This window comes from Cygnus olor, chromosome Z, assembly GCF_009769625.2.
Source record: "Cygnus olor isolate bCygOlo1 chromosome Z, bCygOlo1.pri.v2, whole genome shotgun sequence".
Classification (NCBI taxonomy): Eukaryota; Metazoa; Chordata; class Aves; order Anseriformes; family Anatidae; genus Cygnus; species Cygnus olor.
This window is the reverse complement of record NC_049198.1, coordinates 46,353,090-46,370,524: the sequence shown is the minus strand read 5'-3', so window position 1 is coordinate 46,370,524 and position 17,435 is coordinate 46,353,090. Positions and strand designations below refer to the sequence as shown.

The window sequence follows — 17,435 nt, the reverse complement described above, 5'->3', positions numbered from 1 at the left end:
TGTTAATACACAAATACACAGCTTTGGTATCTTACGTAAACCTTACCTTGTAATAATTTTCATCAGCGCTAAGAGCCTTAGAAAGTCCAAAGTCACTGATTTTGGCATAATGTTGGGTGACTAATAGCACGTTCCTTGCAGCCAGATCCCTATGCACAAAGTTATTCTCCTCCAGGTATTTCATCCCCATGGAAACCTGATGTACCAGCTCTGTTATATTCTTTTCCGTGACATGTCTGGAAATCATAATTGAATCTTTAAGAGTTCATTTTCATGATTTTTCAAGTTCTAACACAAATTCTGTCTATGAACTTCCTCACATCATACTAGCAATGTGATCCATTTATGTTTAGGTAAGCTTTAATTAGAACAGGTAGCATAAGCATGTCCTGAACAAGACAATATGTGAACATATCAATAAATGAGCAATTGAAGAATGTCTGAAAATTCTTTAATTTATTCAGAATGCACTATTTTACCAGAAAGGTTTGACAGTTTGGAGACATCTGCAAGACATTTATGTCTAGGTGAAGAGTAACTACAATAATTATTAGATAAACGGCATTTCAATGTAAAATGTCCCTGAATTTAAAGACAAAACAGACCTGTCTGTTTTCCCCCTTTTGGATAAATGCTATGAAAAGGAATCAAAGCTTACATACCTATTTTTTTGCAAAAATTTGTTCAGTGGCCCAAGTTCAGCCATTTCCATTACTAACATCCAGGCCTCAGCTTCACATATGCCTATCATTCGGACAATATATGGGTTATCCAGTTGCTGCATTACATTTGCTTCTCTCAGTAATTCATCCTTTATGGCTGGATCATTACTCTCATTCTTAAGAATTTTTACAGCCACTGGCTTGGCACCCCTACAAAGAAGAATCCAACTCTGGGATTAGTTGCTGAAAAATCTGTGTGCAAACGTACATAATCGTCAACTGATCCTCCTCTGCACACAGTACAAAATGTGACAAAAAACAGAATTGAACATTAAGACAGAAAAGAAACTGATTGTAATGGGAATAACTATCGAATGCTCAGAGGACAGCTAAGCAAAAGAAAGAGAATAGAAAGAAAATTAAAAGTAGTTATAAAAGGTCTAGACAAGCTTTGAAATAAATGTACCTAACAGTATTATCTTGTCCATTCTGGCTAGTCTCAACTAATAAAAAGACCAGGACTAGTGGAAAGATTTACTAAAGAGCTCCCAGAAGAAAAACTATAAGGGCCTTTCTCAGCACTGAGGTGTTTTGGGGGTGAGACTAGAATATGCAGCATTGGAAAGCCCCAAGGCAGTGTTCTGACCTACAGAGAAACTAAGCCTGCTCCTGCAACCTACAGCTCATATACATGAAAAAATCACTGATGAGATGGCAGAGCTCAAATACGAACAAATGCTGTGAAACAAGGTTAGCAAATACACAAGCTGGCACCAGAGCCCTTCAAATCCCCTCAGACTGAACTGGAAAATGAAAAATTCTTCTTGGCTCTGAAAATCTCAGTTAAAGAAATGCCTCCAGTTCTGAATGGTAAAAGTGTATACATAATCAGTCCATGCACTTAAACAACATACTGATAACATTTTATTATGAAAATGCACAAACAGTCAGGTGCTCCCACTTCTGCCAGTTTAAACAGGGTCTGTTCCTACAGAAATTGCATGATAAGGGAGGACACAACACGTTCTGTCTACTTGAAAATCAACCCTCCAGCTTCATGAAACAGGTATTTATCGTAATTATTTTAGGTGAAAATCCATTTGCTCCAGGTAAACTGTGCATGACACTCTACACAATTTCTCTTAGAGAGACTGCAGTTGTGAAAGACAAGGAGTAGTATGACTGCCCATACATTGTGTAGTGAAAAGGCAGAGGACTTCTCACTCTATTTTATCCCAGAGAGGAGAGTAAATAGTAATAATGGGCATTTCCCCACTTTATAGACAAAAATAAGAACTAGGACGTGACTATGCTGCAGCCAAGAGATGTTTGCAAGCTGAAGAAAATGAGTGCATGGGCTTCCATGTACAAAGACAGAAACTGGTGAATTTTGGGCCAAATTACTTGGGTACAATCTGTCAACCCAAATGACAAGGTAAGATTACTTCTGCTCAGATAAGCGATAAAGATTTTAAGGATTAAACTTCATGAAAACGGAAATAAATACTTACTTTTTCATCTTATAGAACCCTTTCTTTACAGTACCAAAGTTGCCAGAGCCAAGTTCTCCTTCCTCCAGGGTTAACAATTTCCTGTCAAGAGTGACATTTTTTGGTTTCATTTCATCTGGATCAGCGTATGGGCTTTCGTAGACCTCGGTGTCCATGGGTAAGGCCTCTCTCTGATCACCTGCAGTTCAGTGAATAAACATATCAGAGATTATGTGAGACTATTTTGCTGTCACAGTTTTATATTCACCACATTCATGTTCAGGATTATCGACTGCATCTTTGGGCTTGACTTAGGAGTGCATTATAACAAAACCACATGCAGTCCAGCCACAGGCACTTTAGAACATCCAAAAATAGAGTGACCTCTACCTGGTGACATGTTCTAGCTGTTGAATAACCGCATAATGTTACTGCTAGGAGGCTCCTCGACAGGAGAAGGGTTAAAGATGTGCCTTTCTTCTTAGCGCTTCCCATTAGCACTCAGACAATTCTTCACTTGGAATGCAATATTTAATTACATTTTACAGAAAGCCTTGGCAACAGCTTGGCACTGTGGATTCAGTGGGGCACAATTCTTTCTATGAAGTGTAAGGATGCAGCTTTTAGAGTCAAAGAGATAATAATCCTCCACTTCAACATGCAAAAAAGGGATTACTGTTAAATCACTTCTATTACAGATGCTGACGTCTGGCAGTCTCAGCTACCAGACTTGAGCTATGATAGTAGTAAAACAATACACAACATGGTGTGAAATATAAGCAAGAAAAAAGAAATGTGGGTAGAAGGAAGACCTCTCACATAAGGAAACAGACGTTATTCATAGCATAAATTACTCTGCTTACCTTTCTCTGCTCCTATAAGACCTCTTGTCCTTTGTAGCACGTAAGGATTAAAAGCTGCTTGGTCATCAGATGGGGAGCCAATAGGTGGCTGAAGCTGTAGCACACAGATAGAATTATTAAGTTTAGCAATATATATGTAAGTTAAAAGCATTTTTTTTTCCAGAGGATTATGGCATAATGATTGCAAGAGACACATAGATAAGAATCAGAGAGTAAGAAAAGGATCAAACAAAGCTTATTCATTCTGGAGGCTATTGCTTGAGTATATATGCAGGCCAAATTACACATACACTGCTAAAGCATAAAAAGTTACTGCAAATATTTCAGAACATTTGATCTGAGAGAATTAACTGGAATGGGTCATGCACAAATCTTACCCTGCAGATATTAAATTTTCATGCTGTCTTCAAATCTGCCATGTAACATTGCAAGTCCTAAGAATTTCCCTTTAATTTGTCCTTCCTACCCCTCCAAGTTCTTTCTCACTATATCTAGGCCGTAGAGAAGTTCCTAGAACTAATGAAAACAAACAAACAAAAACCCTACCCTGTTTTTCCTGTGGATGTTGTAGACTGTCTCAACTTGGATGAAACAAGGGTAAAAAAGAAATTATTTTAATAGGCTTGAATGAATGAACATCATGGACCAGATACTCTGGGCCAGCCTGTCTGCTCTTTCTGGTCTGAGGAGGGAGAAAATTACCAAATTTCTACTACATTTGAAAATCTGATTCAAATATTATTCCTCTGCCTTCGTTGTTTTAGTCAGAAGAATTTCATGGAGCACACAAACGAACCTGGAAGAAACACTGTGTGTTCTGTAGCTGCTTGGTTGAAGGATGAATTTCACACAATAATCTATAGGTTAGTGAAATTTATAACCTGCTTTGTTCTGTCTGTGATCAGGGAGACATTACTTTTAAGAACAGAGAATTACAGAAATTATTTCTGCAAATCAGTAATGTTTCTTTCTCAATGTTAAATTTTTACTCTAGTGATGAATGACTTCACTTTCCTAAGAGAGTGCTTCAAAACCAGAAATTCAGAGATCAGCAAGAGTTTGCTCAGTTCTAGTAGGAAATAAAAATGCATTGTACTTGCAAAACACTGGATAAAGATATTTTGCAAATATTCAAGTATATAATTATTTTTAATAACTGAAGATTTCAGTGGTATAAGTTTCTGCCTGAAACAGTTGTGGTTTGCAAGTAAGATGAAATAGGGAAATGTCTAGGAGTTAATTGGCATTTTATCACTTGGAAGCAGCTGTTTGACCCAGGATGTACAGATCATTAAATCATAATGAAGTAATCTGCCCAGGTGGATAAAGCAGAAGAGGTTTCTACACAAACTTTACAGCAAACCACAAGTAAGAGACAAACGCTCAGCAAGATTCTCACCTAGCGGGATGAGTGTGGTGGCATCACAGATGGTAAGGGTAACATTTCTGACTTGAGTCATTTAGTCTTGTGGAACAGTGTTGAAAGGCCATTTATTATCAGGGTAAGCCACAAGACTACTGACACAGTTCTGAGATAGGTCAGGGACAAAACTGACCAGCCAGCTTCAAGAATAAGGAGACGAATGGTATAGAACAAGATCCATTCTTTCTCCTCAGTCCTGATTTTGTTTTCCTAGCCAGGTAAACCTTGCCAGATCTGCATGTTAAGACCTGCATTTCCAAGGCCTAAATCACTTGATTTTACGCACAGGACATATGCCTTGGTAAAAAATTCACTAACCAAAAAAAAAAAAAAAAAAACGGAACTAAAATTGGAATTCAATCCTAATCCCCTCAAGCAATAGGCTACCAGTTTTACTGTGAACACACTTAGGATAGTTTTTCCCTATGCTATCTCCAGATATATAAGGAAATACTTATGGTCAATCAACACTATTTTTTTTCCAAAGGAAAATCAAATCAGATGCAATTACAGTTACTGAGGGCACAGTCATTTTAATTTGTGGATTTAATATATTCTTTATTGCTTCAGAACATGCCAAGACTCCTTTTTTGTTTGTTTGTTTTTTAATCTTACTGATAATTACTATGACCCATTCCCTATCACCACTGGGAAGTGTCTCTAGCTCCACTGAATGGCTTTCTAGATGTATTCTTGCTTCCGCAGTTAAGTGTACTTATACGGAGATAATTTTACAGTCCAAAAGATAATTAGAAACAAGTAACTCACTGAGTGGATACAAAGCAATATAGGTTGACATTAATACCTGTAGTTAGATAGATATATGTACAAAGGAAGCTGTTGCAAATTATTACATTGCATGGGTTTTATGGAAGCCTTCAGTGGCCAAGAAGTTCAAAACGAGAGTCAAAAAAGGAGAAAAATATGTTGACAAATTTGGAAAGGGGCTCAGATATTGAATCTTCAGTGGCAGCTTCCAAGGTACTGGAAGAAAAGTTATGAAATGCTTTGGAATGATCACAGTTTGGAATGATCACAGAACAGTTACAAAGAATACCTTTGCATACTTTATCCTTAAAATAATCTTTCTGACAGAAATGCAAAGTATTCAGTAAATGACATCTCCAAGATACCACATTGTTCTGGGACTTATATGCTTTTTGAAAGCTTTAGTAGGACTTATCAATTGTTCTCTGTTCATTCTGGGGAGTACCTTGACAATAAACCTAAAGAGTGATGTGAATATCTGAGCCTTGGAATGTCCCACATCATACCTCTCACTTAAAACACTGAAATCTTTCTGTTGTCACAGTTATGTGAAGCACATCTGTAGCTCCAGGCTAATGAATGAAGCATGGTAGCCCTTTTTCCTTTCCACAAAAGGTCAAGTTCTTGCTAGAGTTTGTGGTTGCTGTTACATGATGAGGAATATAAGTTAAGCCCATATAGGGTACAATGTCAGCAGATCTTTCTAGTTTTCACATGAGTAAAAAGTTTGTGCACCACTTGTCACTATAGCTGAAGCTTAGGAGAAATGAGATACAAGCACTTTGAAAAAGGCCTTTAAAGTAATAAACTCAGGTTTTCAAATGGACGTGAACTTAGTGCTGCAAGAAGTGATTCTTGTTTGATGTAGTAACAACGCTGCAGGCAGAAATATAATGATGGTAATTCTGCTGCAATACCTTGTACAAATCTGATAAGTGAGATTTATGTGATTATTGCTGAACAATGGGGCAGAAACACTTAGAAGTTCAGTAGGCTCAGACAGTACTAGGCAGCCCCTCAAACTCAAACTTTAAAAACCTCAGAGGGCATATACTTTCATGTGATTAGTATTACCTGGGCACTAGAGAAGTAGTTAAATATCCCTGAATCTAGGTCTCAGTGTATGAACTGGCATACTTTCCACTGGACAAACAAACTGACATACACCATATTCATATGTCTCACAAGAAGCTCTTCACCAGTGCACAAAAATTGGTAAAAATATACTTTTGACTATGACATAGCTGACTCCTTATGTGAGAGGTAGACAGACATTTCCTTTCCTTTATAATTCAAGAACAAAACAAAAGAATCAGAAAGGACCGGGTCATCTTGTTCAGAAAGTGCATTAAAAACAAGTGCTTTACTTCTATTCTTGTGAATTAATCTCTGTAGATGACACAGTAACACCAAATTTAACAAACTTTTGAGCGGATTCTTTCTCAGAAAGCTTCTCATGTTTAAGATGAGTGATAATGTCTTACATATCATTAAGGCTAGCTTAGTTAACTAATACATATGTATGTGTGGAATGATATTCCCCATTGCTGCAGTTCGATTAAATAGCTTAACAATATATATATATATATATAATTAATATTTGTTTGAACTGTAATTTGATGCTTCACCTTTTCAGCTCATGCGAGTAACTTGGGAATATTGTGTAGCACTCAGAAAACCTCAAACAGCAGCATTCTCTTCCTTAGTTCTGACAATTATGTATTTGTGACACGTAGCACCCTGCTTGCCTTTGAACAGGATATTCTAACAGAAAGGTTGGAATTTTTCTCTTGCAGTCAAGAGCCACGGTCTAGAAATGGTGCAGAAGTTATGTATCTTTGTATATCTGGTGGCCTGGGTAATAGTACAACAAAAACTGCCTTTTATTTAACTGTCGTTCAAATTCAGAGTCCTTTCTGTCCTTGCTTTGAAAGCAGCAAGTTTAATTCTGCAGGTCTTTTCTGACAAAGGGAGCTTTGCCTTAATACAGCCCATGTATAGGCTAGAGGATTACTCCTTATATTCTTATCAGAACCAGAGAATGGGCAAAATAACTATGAACTTGCTCTTACACCTAAAAAAATAATATATGAAGACTCCGCTAGAGGAACCCATTAAAAATGGCACATATTATGTGATACCGTGTTGTATGAACTCTTGTAAACTGTGAGGCAAGATGTCATATCATGCTTTCCTACTAGATTGCTGCTGTGACCTTGACCATTTTTTAACATGAACAGATTTATTTTATTTTATTTTATTTTATTTTATTTTATTTTATTTTATTTTATTTTATTTTATTTTATTTTATTTTATTTTATTTATTTTTCAGCTAGGATTTAATTTCAATTGGTTGAAATTTTCAGATATACACAGTTAATCTAATCTAAATATGCTATTCTTTCCCTTATTAGGGACTGACTTTACTGATGTAGCAGCCTTGTAACTCACAATAAGAGGAAAGTAGGAGGTAGAGAGTTTGGTCTGAGTCAAAGGTAACTCTCTAGTAAAAGGAATAACACTTTCTGTGTATGGTTAAGGCCTCAGTAGGATAACCCCTAAGCATGTATGATAGCATCCAGTTGCTACACTGAGAATGAGATGCATTTACCATTTGCTTTAAAATATGAATGAAAAGGCTCTCATTTTTCTGTCTCATTCATATAGTAAAGACTGTTATTTGATAGTAAATATTGTATTTATGCAGGCAATTAGTACAGCAAGTATTATTTCTTTTCACGTTAGTAATTCTGATTTGCAATAAACCAAACGTATATCTAGGACCATAAAGTCATCTTATTTTGCTAAACCAACTGCGAAGCAAAATGCTGCATGACAAAGACCATGGTAGCCAACTACTCAATGAATTTTCACTAAAACTAGGTTACCACTAGGTGGCACAAGTTCATTTAAATAGTCTAAAATGACGATTTCACGAGTAAAACAGCTGAAAAAAAATTGATCAGAGTGCTAAAAATACATACAAATAACCAGTTCGTGAAATAATAATAACAATAATAATAATAATAATAATAATAATAATAATAATAATAATAATAATAATAATAATAATAATAATAATAATAATACCAACACATTTTGCAAGTCAGAAAAAATATAATGGTGTAAATTTTATGCTTTACTGTCTGATGTAAGAGAAGTAGCTGTATGTAAGTAACCAGGTGTAAGGGTGTTAGGTGTGTCAGGTAAGCTGTCTGTGTTGGGGCTAACGGATGGCTAATCTTGGAAACGTTAAAAGCTGGACTGTTTGTTTGTTTGTTTGTTTTCTTTAGGGTCTGAATTTGTCAGTAAGATGAAATTTGTGCTTAAAGAAAAATTATGATCCAAACAGATTTCTGAATTATTTCCTTAAATGATTGGTTTTTCTCTCTATGCTGCAGTTAGTACTCTGTGTGCTTTCCCTGGGAAGCAGAATAAAGGCGTTTTATTGCAGAAAGCAACCTGACAGAAGCACAGGTTTTATCATGTGAACAGACAGCAGTGACCAAAGCCATGTCTAGAGGCTTCAGACTCCATACTCACTTTTCTGAACATAGCCAAAATACCCCTCTTGTCTAATATGTGATAGTAAGGCAATTTTTTCCAGATAGCTTTAGAACATGCCCAGATATTATATATATAATTGTATAAAATGACAGAGAATAAAAATGAGGCAAGAGTCCTATAATAATTTTGAGGGTGTGCAGATGACAACAGCTACTGGTACCTTAATATAACAGTGAACTAAAGTTGTATAAAAAAAGAATAGTTGTTTTTATCAGGATTATCAAATATACTATAGGTCAGCTTTTCTGAACAGCAGTGTATCTCTAGGGCTTTTTGTGCCTGCTCATTTTTGTTCCAGAGCAACCAGTAATAAATAAATAAATAAACAAATAAAATGAAAGAATCGTGGATAGAACAGGAACACACATATTATTCTCAGCATGCAAGCCCATAATTAATTACATGCTTCACAACTGCACCAATTACTGGACAGTATCATTTTCTGGCCATGCAGCAACACTTTCATTAGTACAGGACTGTGTTCCCTTTGACACCCTGACATCTACTTTCCCATTCTGCTTGGTCTTGCAAAATCTTACACTTGCCTAAACTTCAATGTATAACAAGATTTGTGCACACAAGTTCTGTAGGAATACATTTTGTGATTGCTATTAACAAATTGTTCCCTAAATGTGCACAGAAATAATCTAGTAACCAAGCCAATTTTCTAATTAGGAATGGTATTTACTGCTAGAAATATCACTTTGTTCTGCTATAAGTGTTTTCTGAAGCATTTTATCATTTACACTTTATTTGCAGACATGTTGAGAACAGTACTAATATTTTGGAATGTGAAAAATTACTTGAAAATAGCCCCCCTCTCCCCTCCCCTCCCATTTTTTTTAAACTTCTTTAAAGCTATTGCTTTAGTTAAGGCTACAGTTATGCAGATGATTACTAAAAAAAGCAGAAAGCTTACAAAATCTTCACAATCAGATTGTTAGTATTCAAGACACACATTCAGTAACAGCAAGCCAACAGGAAAAAGGAAGAGTGAAATTAGTTAAGTGTAAGTCCTTTTAACTCAACCAAAAACCTAAGAAGACAGTATGAGGCACCTTTTTGCTGCCAGCCTTTGGAAAGGTGTACGATTTGAGTCTTGAGATAATTCCACCTCTTGCCCAACTCTAGAAACCACAATGTCAAAGAGGAACAGTAAATGTGTCAGGAAAATTGCTGAAGGTATTTTACAAAACAGATGTAGTACAAAAGAACATAACCCAACCTTTCTCTTGTGTGAGCCTGGTTAAGTACAAAAATAAAGCAACAAATATAGTGTATGAAATCTTAACACTAAATTTTCTTTAGACGATGTTATTTTAAACCACCTTGGATCTGTACATGTATCTTAAAGCAGCGTTTAATTCACAGACTGCCCCTTCCCTGGTTGCTTTACACTATGTTTCTTCTGCCTCTGTTATTGAGCTTAAACTCCTTCCAAACATATTTAGCTACGTGAATCAGTTGTTAAGTTTAGTGTGTTGAAGGATGACTAATGTATAAAGCAAAGTTGGAAGCACCCCTTGGTCTTACAACAAACATTGTGGTTATTGAAGCAAAAAGCACACAAATTGACATTAATTCCAACAAAAATAAACAGGCCTTAAATTTTTCAAGTGCACTTATGTTCTGTATAAAGATAACTTTTAAAAATTCAACTATGTTTTAAAAGAGTACATTCATTTAATTAAATGTGACTAGTAAGCATTTCTAGTGGTCACTGAGAGATCATACCTGCCTAATTAAAACTGCAGTACTTATTGAGCAAGCATTTTGCCTGTATGTCAGGTTGAAATAGTAATGTGATCCACATCCTTAGTCACTTCAAATTATTTTTTTTTTTTTATTTAGCTCAAAAAATAGTTTTTCTAATGATTGGATCAAAATGATATTTTTTTCCAAGCTTATCTTTATTTGATTTTACATAGAAAGGTATCCTTTGTTTAAAAACATCAAGTATAGCTGTGCAGTCCGTATTCCTGATGGAAGAACAAACTTCCTCAATCCTTGACCCTCTTCATAGCTGTATGAGAATTCAGTAACTGCATATTGAAAAGGCTTATTGAATCTGTTATTTTCTTTTACCTCATAAAATTCTCTTTCCAATTGTGAATAAAGGAAACCCAAGGCACTCCTTAGTTATTATTTTACAATAAATAAATTCTGTAAGGGTGTAAGTGTTTGCATGTGGTGAACATAGCACATGGCTACATATTATACTTTTATAACAAGAGTAACTCCCAGCACTTCACCTAGCAGCCATTTCCACTGTCTTTATGGTAATAGTTCTTAACTCAAATGTTTGTATTAGATAGTCAAATATATACTGATAGTAATTTTAAAACCTGATCAAGGACAGCAACAGTGCCAGTTGGTAGTGAAAATTATTATTTTCACTGCACAAGGAGTCAAACCATTGTGCAAAGGCAGATGTTAACCGCATACACCAGGTATGAAAATATTTGGCTTTACTCAATAAAGTGAACCTTCATTTTGCTTCTGCCAGCAGTCTCAAAATGGGCAATTTAAACAGAGCAGTATCTCTCCTCCGAGTGAGGAGTCACTGAACAACTTGACCGTTAATGTTCAATGAGGCATTTTGAACATAATGCTCAATGAGACATATATGAAGATACTGATTTCCATGTATATTATGTATATAAAACAAATTCACAAAATTAAATGCTTAATAGCTCAGTACAAAAATCTGATGAAAACAATAAGTATGACAAAAATGTTAAGCTTATTTGCTACCTACTTCTAAAACAATCCCTAAAAAAAAATTTACTGCAACAATATCCAAGTTGTATGATTCCTAGAGTATTATGTGTCTGTAAGGCTTCTTAAATGAACTTACTGCTACATCACCACCTACTCTTACCTTTGAAGGGGTTCCAGGAAGAGGCCGAGTGTCAAAAACAACATTATCTGTAAAAGAATCAAATGTAGAAAGATACTGAACAAGGTTAGAAATGTACTACAATAATAATAATTACAAAAAATAAATACATAATTACATAGGGGGACAACTTTCTAGCTTTTAGATCATATTGCAGCATTTCTCCTGGCCCATCTTCTTGGCTTTGTGCTCTAATGTGGGGCAGTCACACTCTGCTACTTGCTGCTACGGAAAAAAAGGTATGTGCATTGCCTTAATGGGAGTGTAAAAAGTAAGGGCATATCTGTACACCATGGCCCTGGTTTCCAGTCAGAAAGACAGAAGAGGGGCCCTGAGAGAGACAAGACCACTTCTGGAATAGCAAGAGTCAGACAAGGATCAGGCAGGAGCATCTTTGTCCTGGCAAGCAGTGGAAGAGATGACTAGGTCTCATCTGTGTAAACACAGATGACATATGGGATTAAAAAAGAAAGAGGCCCAAGAGCACATTGGAGGTCAGGACACCCCTAACCCTCCCAGAAATTAATTCCTGCAGGCACTGTGAGTGGGTGGCAGTTTGAAGACCCCCCTTTTCAGCATCAGGTGCAACCAAATGTTTGTACTGCCTGTCTCTTGTGCTCACCAGCATGGGAAGTCCTCATCTACCAGCAGCTCACCTGTCTCATTGCACCCAACCAAAATGCTTGTGCCAGAGCTGCTGGCATGCCAGTCTCCGCTTGAAGTAAAGGTCACTGGAGGAGGAGTGCCAGGACAGCCACGCTGTTAGCATGTACGGGCCAAGTACAACAGACTGCCATTTTGAGCAGTAAACTGCATTTTGGATCTGATGTTAATTTTAGAGCTGCGGGTGGTATCATCCCTTAAGGTACAGGATCTGACTCTATCCTGCATGACCTGGCAGATCTTAACTCATTTGAAAAGTTAGAAATTTAATATTTCATTTTTTTTAAAATCCAAATTTAAAATTGCATCTACAGAAATCTGCACCCACACACCCTCCACGTCAAAAAAATGCATGAATTTTTCATCATCTTTAACACAGCTATTTATCCATTTCAAAATAATAGGAATAACTCACCACTTTCTAAGCCAAGTCGTGGACAGGGAATGGTAAGAACCCTTAATAATCCATCTGGTTTGTATGAATAATGCTCAACTAACTAACAGAATGAGAGAAAAAAAAAAAAAAGAAAGAAAGAAGAGAGAGAAAAAAAAGGTAAGAGAGGTATTATTAAATAGATTGTCTGCTTATAATCACACGCATATGTACAATATTTGATATATGTTACAGCAAATGAACTGAGCATACAGCAGAATTTTACTGCTATTTTACTCTCTATCAGAGGTGTATATTTCTGAAGCAACTTCCTGGCTGAATCTGGAACCTCACCCAAGAACTGGATTTGTGAGATATAACATGCCACACCTGACTCTGCTATGAACCAGCTTTGTAACTCTGAGCAAATCACTTCTTTTTACACGTCTGACTTCTATCTTTGTTGGTTTTGTTTTGTTTTGGTTTGGTTTGGTTTGGTTTGGTTTGTTTGTCTGTTTTTGAGTTTTTGTTTTAAAGATGGTCAAAACTCTAGGGCAGGAATTATCTTCCTATTTAATGGTTTCTTTGGGCTCCAGACTCACAATGGGATGTAAACAATTAATAAATGTATAGTACCAACAGTTGTGCACATTTGTGTTCCTGCGTTATCCTGTCCATGCCTTTTGCCATTTTATCACAGGTATATGACTGCTATTTTGGCTATGGTACATTTGGGTAGGAAGGTGGGTGTCTGCAAGTGAAAAATTTACAGAATTTCAAAAAATGTGCAAGTTTTGCAGGTTGCTTTAAAGTTCCATTGACTCAGGAAAAGAAATATGCAGGATATTTACAAGCAAGACTGAGTTAATATATACAATTAAAGACACATATTTTAGATTTATGACTGACTTTATTTGTCTTAATAGAGTTTTAAGCAAGAAGAAAATTCTTCATGGTTTTTACTTCACTTTACCCAGTCATTTCTCCAGTTTTATTCTGTTTTATTAACAACTATGGCATAGTTAACTAGCCAGTCCTCAGTTGCTTTAGTTTTACCACAATTCAGACATATTTTGGAAGTAACTGTTAGCAAACTATGTTTATTCAGTCTACAAAGTCGGGAATTTCAATGCTAAAAAATGCAGTGTGTGTGCAGCATCCCAAAAAACCTATGTGCTTCCCAGAATTCTGCTTATCATTACTATAAAGGACATAAGCCAAAGACTGTACCTGGCACAGCTACTATTGAATACGGTCACTTACAAATGCAAATGGTCTTCCATTTTAGAGAATGTTCAGCTAATTGAATAATGATTACAGCAATATTAAACTCAGTGAGGCTTCAACATCACATTTAAATATGATTAAAAACTCTACTCTTACTTAGCTTTCTACACTAACATACATTTTATCCATGTATGAAAGCCATAAAAAGGCGGAAACTTGACAAATAAACTGCCAAAACATGCTGCTGTTTAGCCAAAGACAGTTGACGCACAGCAAAGTAAAACAAACTGCCTAGCTGGGTTGTATTGCAACATGATGACAGATATCCAAGCAATTCAATCTTAACAGACCTGCCAGAGGGTGTCAAATCTTTTTCCATCTGGTATGGAGAGCTTTCCTGTCTTATCTCTGTCAATACGGTAATGCAGTACTTTTCCATCGTTGAGCAGACACAGGGCATAGGAACCATTGCTGTCCCTTTCTCGAATTCTGCAGGAATAAGAAAGATTTTTAGGATTATTCTTTGCTAGCAATGAGTAACTAGGTTGAAGATGCTTTTTTAAATCAGCTTTTCTCAACTTTCAAATTAAAAACAAAGGAAAATCTGTGTTGCAACTTCTGAAGACATTTTGCTAAGCCTTTCATTTATTTCTTAGTGTAATTTGTTTTCAGATAGAATTCCCTAAGTTCCTCTTTTTATCTCAAGAGTCAACATATGATGACAGAAAATCCACAACGTGGAGTTCTTTGCTAGGCAGCTACAGAACATTGTGCAGTGCACAAAGTGCTCTCTGAGCTAGGAAGCGCTTGAAGGCTTCTACACTGCAGCCCTACCAAAGCCCACGGAAGTCTGAGGACAGGATCCAGCATGTATAAGCAGCTATACTTCTATCTCTTCCCCAGCTGACCTAAAATTAAAAACAACAGATGAGTGCCTCCATTAAAATAAGATTTCTCTCGTTTATCTTTAATTTTGAAACAAAGAGATGACAGTGAGGAGAGAAAACAAAATAGAACGTAATAGAAAATACAAATATAAGGAAAATTTTCTTTGTGCACAGAAGCAGTTTCTGGTTTGCCTGGGAAATGAAAATATCTTGTACATTCCTGTTATCATTAATTCTTTTAATTTCTGGAAAGATGTTAATGTTTTCTTGCAGATTTCATGTAAATTTCACATGAAATTTCACACAGTAGTTGGTTATAGACCTGCTCTTAATTTCACTTGGGAGAAATCATGGAATGTAATATAAAATAATCGTCTAAAATTCATGGGTAGCCAGCATGATCTCCTGCTTCTAGAAGATCTGGAAACAACGTCTGAGATACCTTCACTGTGTTGCATAGTTGTTTAAAGCTTACTCAGGGTTAGCTCACACTGAGAACAATGTCTTCTAGTGACTGGACCCAGAATAGGTAGGAACTTGCTACGAGCTCCATCATAGTTGGCCTAGGGTTTCTAAGTTTAGAAAGCAGGTTTTAGTTTGAGATGCCTGTGTTCAATTATTGCTGATAGTGAGATAGAAGTGGAGTTAGCTGAAAATTTTCTGCAATATATATGTTTTTCCTCTATGAAAAGCCCAGATTTGGCAACGCAGACATTTTCTGTTCTGGTGTGCACAGAAAGGTACCCTCCATTGAGATTGCCTCCTTTTCTTTATCATGGTCCCCACTTTACTGACAGCATATGATGCTGATGAACCAGGGCCTTAAGAGCCATTGCAAACTAGGGAGCAACCCACTTGACCACTTCTCTCCTAGAGCTGTGTGGGGAACTGAACAACTCAGTAAATGTTTAAAGTTCCCAAATCAATGATGCCTGGATTTGAATGTCCCCCAAGAAAATGTTCAAAGTGATACCAGTTAATTCTGTTTTGTGTGAAAGGGATAAAATATGTACTTTGAGGAAAGGGCAAGATGACCCAGGCCTTGGAGGTGTCTAAAGGATGATTAACTGAGGAACTGCTAATCAGGAAGACCATTATGTTGCCATTCTTGATGGAAACATCCTGATGTATGCCTTTGAGTACATCACCAATCAACATAATGTGGATAGTTGGCTGAAAAACAAAGATTAAGAGTATTCTAATGTGAACTATCTGTGAACTATCCTCATTAATAAAAATCATGCCCATAGCCTGGGAGACCCCGGCCCAGCAAGGGACACTTCGAGGATGCGCAGAGTGATTCTGTTGTGTCAGCAGCGTGAGAGTTCTGTAACCAATCTGAGGCTAGGGGCTCGTACAAACATGTAAATATAGTGATAAGGGATTGTACAAAGAGTTGCATGGAAAGTCCTAAGGTGCACCTTCCTTTGTGGGAAACCACCTGGTAACCAAACAGACTTGCACAATTCTGAAATAAACAATAACTCAACCTCGTGTGTGGATTGGCTTATTGCACACCAGGTGACAAATCCCAGCTTTTTATCAGACAAAATTGCTGCTCAGAAAGATTTGAGAACAGGGTTTTCAGAACTTTTATTTTTTTATTTTTTTTTTTTTTTTTGGCAAGAGGAAAGACTTCTGGGGCTAACTATATCTGCCAAACAGTTCTCAGATTCCACATTGAAACTGACATTACCTGTGAGCATTTACATCAGCAGTTATCACCTAGAGAAAACAGCACTACTTTATTCCAAATAATGTGGGTAACTACGACAAGGTTACAATATACTCAGTAATTTTTCAAAAGCCATGAAAAAAATACCGCAGAATACCCTTGCTAAAGTGCTGGGAGGCATTGCAGATGCAATGCTACAACTTGCAATCACATCTCCAGAGACTGCAGCAGCAAGCATTAAATTCTGCTCCTCACTCACTCACTCAACTCCGAACTACAACTGCGTTTTACTTCAACTACTCATGCAACTATTTTTCATGCAGAGTGCTTCTTGTTGCCTAAGATGTGAACAGGACACTGGCTAAAGGAAAAGGGAAGTAGAGATGTTTTTTTTCTAAAACCAAAGTAGCTTGCATACTGTCTCTAAAGCAACTTGAAACACATCGTGGTTTTTCATGACATGCAGGTATTTTCTCAGCATGTTGATTTCCTGTGCTGACTGACCGGTGGAGAGCAAAGAATGCTTTGTCTTCCTCTTCCTTTGACTTGCTCTTAGCAAGTAAGACTTGGAAAGATATTTTCAGAATAGAAGACAATGTCTAAAACACAAATAGCATTTTGTTTTCTTCAGAATACAGCACAAGTAAGATTATAAAATGTAATGGATTATTTCCCAGTAACAAGTTTGCTTCATGCTTCATATATGGCAATGGTGGCTCAAATATTATTAGTTCTACTGAAACTGATTCCCTTTTGCAGCTGTTGTTACTATCGCAAGAGGCACTCTAAATGTTTTTAAGAGCACAGACATCAGTGGGTGAAGAGAATCCTGATTTCTTAGGATCACAGCATAGATCCAACAGCCCTATCAATATCCAGTGCATGGTTTACGAAGAATTTATGTTTGTAAAGTTATAATTGCATTTCTGTGCTCTTCC

The 17,435-nt window shown here is 36.6% G+C and overlaps 1 protein-coding gene across 6 annotated transcripts in view; it reads right to left on the bottom strand.

The window, feature by feature from the left end:
• SYK (spleen associated tyrosine kinase) overlaps positions 1-17,435 on the bottom strand; it is a 58,424-nt gene that overhangs the window by 6,174 nt on the left and 34,815 nt on the right. For 3 of the 6 annotated variants that reach the window (XM_040540906.1, XM_040540909.1, XM_040540907.1), the window contains exons 4-11: positions 14,286-14,424; positions 12,751-12,832; positions 11,655-11,701; positions 9,832-9,900; positions 3,016-3,109; positions 2,174-2,351; positions 663-872; positions 47-236 (exon numbers count right to left, since the gene is read on the bottom strand). In XM_040540906.1, the coding sequence (XP_040396840.1) occupies positions 47-236; positions 663-872; positions 2,174-2,351; positions 3,016-3,109; positions 9,832-9,900; positions 11,655-11,701; positions 12,751-12,832; positions 14,286-14,424 (1,009 nt within the window). The remainder of the gene's footprint in view (positions 1-46; positions 237-662; positions 873-2,173; positions 2,352-3,015; positions 3,110-9,831; positions 9,901-11,654; positions 11,702-12,750; positions 12,833-14,285; positions 14,425-17,435) is intronic. The other 3 variants (XM_040540910.1, XM_040540912.1, XM_040540911.1) reach the window with 1 other exon arrangement.